Source organism: Sinocyclocheilus anshuiensis, unplaced genomic scaffold (assembly GCF_001515605.1).
Source record: "Sinocyclocheilus anshuiensis isolate Anshui unplaced genomic scaffold, SAMN03320099.WGS_v1.1 scaffold1425, whole genome shotgun sequence".
In the NCBI taxonomy this organism is placed as follows: Eukaryota; Metazoa; Chordata; class Actinopteri; order Cypriniformes; family Cyprinidae; genus Sinocyclocheilus; species Sinocyclocheilus anshuiensis.
The window spans coordinates 1,422,920-1,435,406 of record NW_015551044.1 but is presented as its reverse complement, the minus strand read 5'-3'; the positions used below and the strand labels follow the sequence as shown (position 1 = coordinate 1,435,406).

The 12,487-nt window shown below is 35.2% G+C and overlaps 1 protein-coding gene across 1 annotated transcript in view; it reads right to left on the bottom strand.

The window, feature by feature from the left end:
- The window catches only part of LOC107661630 (formin-binding protein 1-like), a 54,930-nt gene that overhangs the window by 18,507 nt on the left and 23,936 nt on the right, over positions 1-12,487 (bottom strand). Inside the window, exons 5-10 of the mRNA XM_016451294.1 lie at positions 11,279-11,341; positions 9,726-9,830; positions 3,888-4,016; positions 3,537-3,683; positions 1,286-1,564; positions 820-990 (exon numbers count right to left, since the gene is read on the bottom strand). Of these exons, the coding sequence (XP_016306780.1) occupies positions 820-990; positions 1,286-1,564; positions 3,537-3,683; positions 3,888-4,016; positions 9,726-9,830; positions 11,279-11,341 (894 nt within the window). The remainder of the gene's footprint in view (positions 1-819; positions 991-1,285; positions 1,565-3,536; positions 3,684-3,887; positions 4,017-9,725; positions 9,831-11,278; positions 11,342-12,487) is intronic.

The window sequence follows — 12,487 nt, the reverse complement described above, 5'->3', positions numbered from 1 at the left end:
AAAAGTTCCATTTCCAGTGTGAAGAGAATATAAACTGCAGTATTTCACAGACACAGCCAAATGTCGCTATAGTTTTACACAAAACTAAAGTGCAATAAATGCACTAAAAATGCAAATAACCATATTTAATTCTCATATAACATCTGGATGCCACTTGCCGAATTAAATATGATGTGATGAGATCATGTGAGCACAATATATATTGTAATGTTTTGCATAAATTAAAATAAATATATAAATATAGTATGCATTTAAGTACTGTATTTGAAAGTCTCTTATGCTCACCAAGGCAGCATTTATTTGATAAAAAAATACAGTAAAAATAGCAATTTTGTAAAATATTATTACAATTTAAAAGAACTGCTTTCTATTGTAATATATTTTAAAATATAATTTATTCCTTTAATGCAAAGCTGAATTTTCAGCATCATTACTCCTGTCTTCAGTGTCACATGATCCTTCAGAAATCAGTCTAATATGCTGATTTGCTGCTCAAGCAACATTTGTTACTATTATTCAGGTTGTAAACAGTTGTGCTACTTCATATTTTGGTGTTTTCTTAATATTTCGTGTATTCTGAATGAATAGAAAATTCAAAATAACAGCTATAACATTATAGATGTCTTTACTATCACTTTTAATCAATTTAATGCATCCTTGCTGACTAAAAGCATTCATTTATTTCGTATTGACCTCAAACTAACTAAACAATCATAAACAGTATACAGTATATACTGCACAGTATGAACTAGTTTTCCATTCCGCCCATAGCCACACAGACACACCTCATTAAATATATATGACAGTGTTAATGCTCACATCCTGGTCCTGCGAGGTTAGGCGGGGTTTGGACTGAGCATGCTCAGTAAGAGCGGAGCCTTTGACACAAATGTCAAAGGTCACAAGAAGACAGAGGAAGACGAGGAAAAGGAAGAAGAATGTGGTTACCATGAGAACAGCACCGATGGGCGGCCGGAGAAGGAAGTTACTCTCGGTTTGAAAGGACAACACAGGAATAAAGCCTTTAGAGTTACGTTTCTCTGCAAAGGTCAAAGGTGAGGCCTCTCGGGCCGGTGCATTAGTACGTCAGGATGAACATGGAGCGTATTTTCGTGCAGGTGAACACAGGGAAGGGAAAGGAAAGGAGAACGATGGTGGCAAACGAATAACAGCATCTACAGATACTACAATAAAACTAGACAAATTCAAACTAATAAACAAGCACAAACTAAAACAAAACTCACATAAACACATAAAACAATCACTCTCATGACGTATCAGATCAGTCTGTGCTGTTCATATTTACTTGAGTTTTGTTTTCAGTCCAATCCAAGTAACTGCGAGTGAATGTGACGCCGGTGTGTGTTACCTTGTTTTTCTTAATGAAAGGCCAGAGAGTTTTGCTCTTGCCCTTGCTGGAACGGTCCACTTTGTTGTCCGAGCGTGAGTTAGAGAGGCTGGTCTCAGACACCGTCCTCTTCATCGCCTGACCATAGTCTTCGAACTCCACATCGCCAGGAGGCTCGAACCCAGACTTATACGACTCTATGACCTGAGAGGAGTCCTGCGGGGGAAAGACAGCACAGATAGTCTTAAGGCTTGTTCACATCGGGACAAATATCACGCGCAATTATCACCGACGTTTAACGCCTCGTGACTAAGCAATGGGCGCCAATGTGAGTGTGCACACCGACGCCCAAAACGCGAGGCGTAAAAGCGTAATTTTTTAGAAAACGCCTCGGCCTCGTTTTTTTGGTTTGACGCGCCGTATTAAAAATCTCGAAAAAATCTCGATAAGAGGGAGTTGTTATGGAGAGGAATTGCAGATCAAATAGGATTCGATGTGTACCGGGGTATTTCTGTTTTTCATTAAGCACCATCTAATGTCAGGGAGTGAATTTGCACGTTCACTCGGCTCATCGCCAACGAAAATCGCTTGGGTATGAACACAAAAGAAAAAACGACGAAAAACGTCGGCGATAAGCGCGCGCGATAATCGTCCTGGTGTGTACGAGGCTTTACTGTGTGATTACAGTTTTTATTAATATTTTGAATTCGATACAATTTTTATATTTTTTGTATTCACTTTAATTTTTGTTAAAGTTTAAGTAATTTTATTTGTTTCATTTTATTGTTATTCATTTTTATTATTATTTTTAAATATGTAAATTTAGTATATATCAATTTTTTGTATTTTTTTATTACTTCAAAAAATGTTGTCTTGGCAACTAGTTAAAATATATATATAATATAAATATATATATATAAAATGGTTTTAGTTTTAGTTAACTATAGTAACCCTGCTTTGAAAATAAACTGATATAAATAAGCTATTACTATTGCTATGAAACGAACCCTTCCCAATAATATATTTCTTGACATTTTTTGTTTCTTTTTGAGGATGCCTCTAAAAGGAGGTTTTGTCAGATTTAGGTCATTTCTGAAGATGTTTTGTCCTAAAAAGCAACTGTATAGTCAGAGACAACAACCACTTGCCGTTTCATTTGCAGAATATATTATATCTATATCTAGATACATAATTTCTATCATTTCTAAAAACATAATTGCATTGTCAGTAAATAATTAAAAAGCCAGAAAATATATTTGAAAAACATTTCAGAGATTCTTGATTTCATCAGAGGAGATTTAAGAGTCTTTATAGACCACATATTTAATTTGTCGCAAACGATAATAAGGCTGTAAAGGATAAATAAAGTACAAAGACTTCAATATGTCATATTGTGTCACTATTACTTATATCCTTATTTCAATATTATATTATTGAAATTTCTAGCACATAAATCTGAAACAACATGTGTTTCAAAAACTAAACATGAGCTAAGTTTGGGGCCAGTAAGATCTTTTTCTTTTTTTAATACTTCATTTTTTATTAGCCAAGAAGGCATTAAATTGATCAAAAATTAAATTTTTAATGTTACCAAAGATTTCAATTTCAAATAAATGCTGTTTTTTTTTTTACTTTCTTTTTAGCAAAGAATCATGAAAAAGGTTTACACACAAAAAAAAAACAGTTTCAGCACAACTGTTTTCAACTGTTAATAATATTTAATAATAATAAATGTTTCTTGAGCAGCAAATCAGCATATTAGAATGAATTCTGAAGGATCATGTGACACTGAAGGCTGGCGTAAAATAAATGACATTTTACAACATATTCAAAAATAATGTTTTTTTGTATTTCTAATCAAATAAATGCAGCCTTGATGAGCACAAGAGACTTCTTTCAAAAACATTAAAAAAAACGTTTAAACAACAGTTTTAGACATTTCACAGCCTTGATTTCTGCATTTTCATAATCTGCTAATTATGCTTGCGTCATATGAAGGATCAGGTATCAGTGATTTACGATAATCTAATCCATTTGAATAAACAGCCAGAGACTGATCCTGGATCAATGTTAGAATCAGTAATAGGGTCAGTAATGTCTTGTTCAACCCAGATTGAGTTTCTATGCGAGAATGAGAGGTATTTCCGACAGAAAGTCACGAGTGAGTCTGTATGAGTGTGTTACTAACATTCTTGGGTTCGATGGACTCGGCCGCTTGTGTTATTCCATCCAGGCATTTCCCGATGATGGGCAGAATCTGTCGGTCGACCTCCGCAAACGTCTTCAGCGACTCACCCATTCGCTCGATCCTCTTCTCCTCCATCGCCTGGATCTTCTGCTCAAAACACACACATACAGAGTTAGTGTGTGTATTTCTGAATAGAGAGCTGTGAGATCATGCAAACTGCCTTTTGGGGTGTGTTTATGCTGTTACCTAATTTGCATCATTCACAATAGTGAATTCAGAAATAATGCAAATAAATGATGATATTAGAAGCTAATTCATTCTCAGTGCATGTTTCTGTGCGTGTGTGTGCACCTGGAAAATATTAGGGATGATGGTGTAATAATGTTCGTTCTGTTCCTGGTTGAACTTCTGCAGGTATGAGGAATATTCATTCTTGCTGTCAGAAGCCATCTGGTGTCTCATCTGAGCCTGCTGCCGTGCCTAAAAGATAGAGAGGATGAAATATTACTGATTATGCAATATCATTTTATTAATTATACCCCTAAAAACACACAAACTTAAACACATGCAAGCCTTCACATGATTTCACATCTTCCTACATCCTTGCGACAACATTCACATTCAAAATAATCATGCATTTGCATGATTTTCTAAATTCGTAACCAACTCAAACATGTCTTATGTTGAATATTCATTTATGAGATTTTTAACCAATGAGATTTAATTGTAGGCGGGGCTACCTGGTGCGATGATGCAGAAATCAATAAAAAGACTTAAAAAACTCTCATTTAAATGGAAGATATACTTTTATCGCTGTGACTAGGGAATGTAGTGCGCTCAAAATAACACACTTTTGTTTTCAGACTCAATGACTTCCCCTAAATTTACTCACAAACCTCAAAATCCACCCGCACTGACATCAGAATATAAACACCTTCAGCTTGATCCATACAGAAGTGTTTATACACACTTATGTGTCAAACGCCAGATATGACATATATGAAAATCTAAAAGAAAACTGCAAGATATAAACACCCTACACAACACTCAAGAGTTCTTGTGGGTTGAAGAAACACACAAATGCATGCTGCTGAGGTAAATGCGATTCTAAAGTATGTTAATGCATTTTAATGCACATAGTTTAAGGGGACTATACAGAGGAAGCAGCGTCATGTTAACCACATCTGGATCCGATTCTAGGAAATCACTCTGGTTAACCTGTGGCTCAGTGTTGCCATGGAAACACTCTAACTTCACCAGCAGCAGACATGTGCATGAGCCGACGGGAAGTTCAGAAAAATATCCCCGAAAATTATATTTGCACTGAATGAAAATGTATCAAAATAATTTAGAGCAGATTTGTAGTTGTATTTGATTAGAGTGATCTGTGTCTCAAAGGGTTAGTTCACCCAAAAATGAAAATTAGCCCACAAATTACTCACCCTCAAGTCATCCTAGGTGTATATGACGCATGTATATGCAGGCGCAAGCTAGGGGCTGTGTATCACCAGCAAAGTCACGATACGATACGTATCACGATACAGAGTCCACGATACGATACATATCACGATACATGACTGCACTGAATTTCACCTCAGCAGAGTTTAGAAAAACAGCTGTTTATTAAACCAGCTGTATCGATACTCGTATTGTCAAATCTCTGTGACGATACATCGTCGAATCGATATTTTGAACACAGCACTGGCGCAAGCTACATTAAAGTGATTATTACGTTTTGAATATGGATATTTTTCTTACAAAAACGCATTGATTCGCTACAGGAGGCCTTTGTTCACCCCCCGGAGCCGTCTGAGACACTTTATTTTTATGGATGGGTGCTTTTTATTTAACTTATTTTGGACTGATGCATGCAACACCCGCTGAGTGGCATTAAACAGCTTGAAAGATCAAAGACAATTTTTAATATAACTCCAATTGGATTCATCTGAAAGAAGAAAGTCATATACACCTAGGATGACTTGAGGGTGAGTAATTTGTGGGCTAATTTTAATTTTTGGGTGAACTAACCCTTTAATATCACTGCTTGTGCATTCAATTTTTTTCTTAAATATAAGAATATTTAAATGTAATGATATTGCATTCAAATATTTACATAATGTTTAGAATATATAACATATATTCATTTAGTTTTTATATATTTTTATTTCATACAAAATGAAATAAATCAAATCTACAATATATAAATACAATACAATAATATCTTATTTTTATTTGTATTTTTAATTGTATATTTTTTGTATTGGAAATGTACATTTCATATTATAAATTAGAAATATTAAGTATTTAAATTAGCTATTCTTACATTTAAATATTTTTATATTTAAGAAAAATTTAAGCAGTGAGTGATATAACTTCATACAAAATTAAAAATAATAACATACAAAATATAAATAAATATAATACAATATATTATTTTTATTTTATATTAAAAATGCACATTTTATATTGTATATCATAAATATTATATTTCTATTTATGATTAAACATTAAACTAAATATTAAAAATGTAATATTCATACATTTAAATATTCTTATATTTAAGAAAAAATTAGTAATAGACAAGCAGTGAGTGATGATACAGTTCATTATATTTAAATAATCTAATTATAAATAATATAAACAAACTGATAATAATATAAACATAAATTATATATATATATATATATATATATAAAATACTACAGCAGTTTAATTTGTATATTATACAATACATATACTGTATATATACAATTATATTATATTATATTATATTATATTTTTAAAATATTTTGTAAACCTTGGACACATTGCAACCACCAGATACTGATGATTCCTAAACGTACAAACACACACCTCCTTAGTAAACTGTGATATGGTGAGCTGACATTTATATATGGACCAGCAGAACAGGAAGCTTTGAGGCTTTGAGGTTTACATATTTAAATATTCATGCCTGGAGCGATGTGACTGGTGGAGCAGCAGCGCAGACAAACTGTAATCAAGCCTGTGATTGGTTGGCTGTTCTGCAGGTGTGTCGTGTGGGCGTGGCCATGGTTGGACAGGAAGCAACAGTGTCCCGACACACAGACACACACACACACACACACACACACACACAGACCTGCCACCGTGCACCTACCTTATGGTAACATCGCTTCAAGGCATGATTTAAAAAAAACACATACGCATTAGTTAGCTTAGGCTACTCATGAGTTAGTACTTAAATCTACACCTTAAAATGACAGTAATATCTGACACAAACCGCTCGACAACACATCAAATGAAGGCAAACAAACCAACATGTGTCAAAACCACATGACCCTTGAACACATAAACAGACTGGCTGTGTTCATGAAATACAAGCATACTGCTTCATACACACTATTTAAAAAACAAAAATATGTTAAACAGTGTATTAGTATGCAATTGTAACTAAATCTATCATATAGTAACTTGCAAACTGCCTTGTTATTATCAAACAACCTCATTATGGTGCATGTTTATTTCAGTAACTGACGTCTAGTCATCATCTCCGCATTTTTAAATCAGTGTTGTGTAAAAAATTGTCAGACTTTTGGCATTCTGAGCTTTGGCTAATCAAAAAATGAGTCATGAAAGAGATAAAAATTGTGGTTTGTGTTACTTTCGGTTTATGCGTCTCAGTGTAAATAAAAGATGAAGTCAAGATGCATTGCATTGTGGGATGCAGTACTCTGGTTATATGCATCGTCCAGGTATTCCATGCATTCATAATCCAAATACTGTACATAGTATACATACTGTAAACTGCAGAAATAGTATGTTACTCTAAATGCAGTCACTCACTAATTGAGCCAATGCAGCTGTTGTACCTTTACTGACCCTGAAATGTCTGCGTTTCTCATTAACGGAAGAGATCTGAAAGATTGGCTTTGCATTGGACTTTTTGGACTCTCACACATGCTACCTGAAAGATCTCTGGAGTTCCTCACTACCTGACCGTTAAATGACAAAAAATGCTCTCTGGACTCCTGGAAGCAGGAGCTCTTTTCCACATCTGAATACTTTGGAAATTTCTCTTTGTTCGACTCAAGCTATCACAGAGACATCTGCCCAGCACACGCTCTGGAAAAAAGAACGATTAAAACTGAGTAAAGAGAATGTAGGCGATGTTGCCTGTCCTGTGTGACTCCACAGTCCTACACACACACACACACACACACACACACACACACGGTCGAGTTTCCACACAGTGCCACGGCAGCAGTGTGAGACAGTGATGGATGTGTTAAGATGAAGTGAAAGGAAAAACAGACACATGTGAATCACTCAGGCTGTATCAGTTTATCACTTTTTCATCTTATATAAACCAACTAAGTGAGATGATGATAGCAATAAAATCATAATCAGATTAATTATAAACCTTAGTTTCATTCAGCTGACACACGATCTATCTATCTATCTATCTATCTATCTATCATTTTTATTAAGCATATGGTAGACAGAACAACAGATGGAAGAATAGACAGACAGACAGACAGACAGATAGATAGATAGATAGATAGATAGAGGGACAGACAGAGGGACAGACAGACAGATAGATAGATAGATAGATAGACAGACAGACAGACAGACAGACAGACAGAGGGATAGACAGACGGACAGACAGACGGATAGATAGACAAGACAGACAGAGGGACAGACGGACAGACGGATGGATGGACGGACGGACGGACAGATAGATAGATAGATAGATAGATAGATAGAGGGACAGAGAGAGGGACAGACAGAGGGACAGACAGACAGACAGACAGAGGGACAGACAGACAGACGGACAGACAGAGGGACAGACAGACAGACAGACAGATAGATAGATAGAGGGACAGAGAGAGGGACAGACAGAGGGACAGACAGACAGACAGACAGAGGGACAGACAGACAGACGGACAGACAGAGGGACAGACAGACAGACAGACAGATAGATAGATAGAGGGACAGAGAGAGGGACAGACAGAGGGACAGACAGACAGACAGACAGAGGGACAGACAGACAGACGGACAGACAGAGGGACAGACAGACAGACAGACAGATAGATAGATAGAGGGACAGAGAGAGGGACAGATAGATAGATAGATAGATAGATAGATAGATAGATAGATAGACAGAGAGAGGGACAGACAGAGGGACAGAGAGAGGGACAGACGGACAGACAGAGCGACAGACAGATAGATAGACAAGACAGACAGACAGACAGACAGTTTGCGGTTTCTATATAATTATATATCATCACTTCTGTCTTATTACTGTTAAAATATTCCCAGTGGCGAAACTGGTGTTTTCTTCTTCAGGAATCCTGGATGATGTATGATTCCTTATCAGACGCTCTTACCTTCTCCACATCTGCTTTCGTCACGTTGATGTCTGCGTCCAACTTCTCAAAGTACTGCTGGGCTCGATCTGCTTCCTTACAGTCCCGCTCAAACTTCCTCTTACACTGCACACACATACACACACGTGTGTTAAAGCATGGCAGAACACACTGCTCTAGATTCATGTACACACAAATGTTCAGATGCAGAGCACTCAGAGTTTAATTAGCACACTCACACACGAACAGATGTGTGAAGTTCTGCAGTATAATAAACGCTCATCCATTATCACACTGTTTATCCTTCATCTCACTCTCACACTCATTTATTTGAAGGGACAATCAACATTTGTGTTCGCACTGACCATTGAATCACCCGATCATGCAAACACACACAATGACCTCATTCTTACACACGGACACATACAGGCAGGGCTCTCTCGTTCTCTCACATAAGAGAGACAGACAGACAGACGGACAGACAGAGGGACAGAGAGAGGGACAGACGGACAGACAGAGGGACAGACAGACAGACAGACAGATAGATAGATAGAGGGACAGAGAGAGGGACAGATAGATAGATAGATAGATAGATAGATAGATAGATAGATAGACAGAGAGAGGGACAGACAGAGGGACAGAGAGAGGGACAGACGGACAGACAGAGCGACAGACAGATAGATAGACAAGACAGACAGACAGACAGACAGTTTGCGGTTTCTATATAATTATATATCATCACTTCTGTCTTATTACTGTTAAAATATTCCCAGTGGCGAAACTGGTGTTTTCTTCTTCAGGAATCCTGGATGATGTATGATTCCTTATCAGACGCTCTTACCTTCTCCACATCTGCTTTCGTCACGTTGATGTCTGCGTCCAACTTCTCAAAGTACTGCTGGGCTCGATCTGCTTCCTTACAGTCCCGCTCAAACTTCCTCTTACACTGCACACACATACACACACGTGTGTTAAAGCATGGCAGAACACACTGCTCTAGATTCATGTACACACAAATGTTCAGATGCAGAGCACTCAGAGTTTAATTAGCACACTCACACACGAACAGATGTGTGAAGTTCTGCAGTATAATAAACGCTCATCCATTATCACACTGTTTATCCTTCATCTCACTCTCACACTCATTTATTTGAAGGGACAATCAACATTTGTGTTCGCACTGACCATTGAATCACCCGATCATGCAAACACACACAATGACCTCATTCTTACACACGGACACATACAGGCAGGGCTCTCTCGTTCTCTCACATACACACACTGAATCAACAAACAACCAGAGCACTCTGCTAACAAAGACACAATCCATCTCTAACACCACACACTCTGAGACAGTGGGTGTACAGAAGAATGTCCTGATATATCCTGTCTGCTTCAGTGTGTGTGTGATCAGAGGTACATCACACACACACACACAGTATCTAATGGACTAAGTGGTTATCTTAGCTTTTTGTACATTTACTATGGTAATAGCATTGTGTAGTTTGAAGCATGGCATTGTATATGAATATGAAAATCACTCAGCATGGAATACAGCTAGTTTAAGTTTAACTGAAACTTAAAATTATAAATAAAATAGTAATAATAGTTTATTTTATTTGTAAAATATTTAATTTAATTGTAATATTTTAAAAATTAAATTTGTATTAAAATGTTGCACTGAATAAAATATTAATAATATATTTTAATTTTAAAATTAAATTAAAATTGGACCTTACTATTTTAATTTAATATGTACTGAAATGTAGTATTGTATAATGTAAGCTTAATTAATTTTCAAAATTACAAATATAAATGAAATAGATCTTAAAAATACTGTTTTAGGTTTTAAATAATTGTGATATTTTGATAATTTAATATGTATTTAAATGTATTGAATAATGCAAGTTTAATGACATTAAAAAATAAAAAATAAAAATATATATATTAATATTATAACAATATATTAATATGAATAAAATATAAATATATAATATTTTTTAATTTAATAATTTATGATTATGAAATGTACTGAATGATGAAAGCTTTATTTTTAAAATTACAAAAATAAATAAAATAAATACTTATTTGAGCTTTAAATAATTTTAATAATTTAATTTGTATTAAAATGTATTGAATAATGTAAGTTTAATTTTTAAAATCACAAAAATATATAAAACAAATACTGTTTTAAATCATTTTAATATTTTAATAATCTGTATCAAAATGTTGTATTAAATAATGCAAAATAAAAGCCTTTTCACTTGTGCCCCCAGACTTTTGGAGACCATTGTATATCAAAGTACCATAGTATTACCACCTAATAACAATGAGATTCCAGTGCTCATTTATTTGATGGATTATTGATTGATTATTGATGTTGACCGAACTCACCAATTCCAGCTGTTTCCAATTGGCTTCGATCTGTTGCTGTGCCTTCCGTCCATCATGGAAATGCTGTGAGAGAGAAGGATGAAGAAATTAATCACTAATTTATTAAGATTCATCATAGGTTTACATACATGAAGGCAAATTTAATCTCATTACTGTCATGAAGGAACAACTGAAATTAAGGAGCTCTCATTTGCAGTTAAAGAAGATATGAATAATTGAAAAAATACAATCAGAGTGCATGTAAGCCTGTACCCGAGAGGAATAATTATTATCATATAATTATGTACTTTTATTAGGTTGTGGATTTAAATGTATATTAAGGCATTCTCAAAGACTACTTTTTGTCAAGGTTTATATTTTTTTTGTTTAAATGTTGATTTGAAGCGTCAGTTTTTGAATTATTGTTACTACAGTCAAACCTGAACACAGAACGCATTTTGTTATACAAAACATTCAAATTCTATAAAAATGTAACAAAAATAAACAGCAATGCTTTATCAGACCTTAATCCTTCTGGGTCTGATCTGATTTCAACCTCTTATTTCAGTCTTCTGATACCGTGATATATCGCATTACCGAATACCGGCACAAGTCTACTTCTGACTCATTTTGGCTATATGGTTATAGCCATACCAATTCATTTGAGTGTGTATAATTGTGTGTGTGTCTGTGAGTGTGTGCACGTGGATGTGTCTGTTTTGCACTCTTGATGTTTTAGTGTAACCCCTTCCTTGCTGTCCACTTTTTTTACTAAATTGTAGTTGAATTATTGATTTTATTTTACATAGTTGCTGTGTTACAGGCACACCGGTTCATAGGGGTATGTGTGTGCAAGTGTGTGTGTGTGTGTGTGTGCGTGTGTGAGTGGGTGTGTTGATTTTGCACTCTAGATGTTTTAGTTTCACCCCTAAAAACCCCTAAAGCACCTTCATTGCTGTGTAATTTGTAGATTGTACACACAAAAATGTACTGTATTTTCAATTTTTTTTGCCATTACCTATTAATTTCCTATGGTCGGTCATTTTTGACCGAAGACCATGAGTGTGACTCTTTTTTTTTTACGACTACTTAGCTTTTTCGAATCATGCCCTCAATTTTTTTATGTGTCATAAAAGTCACCAAGTTTCAAACCATTCTGGTGAAGCTACGATTTAAAAAAATTCAAAATGTGAAATTCTCCAGTCAGAAGTGACCGAAGACTGCATAAGG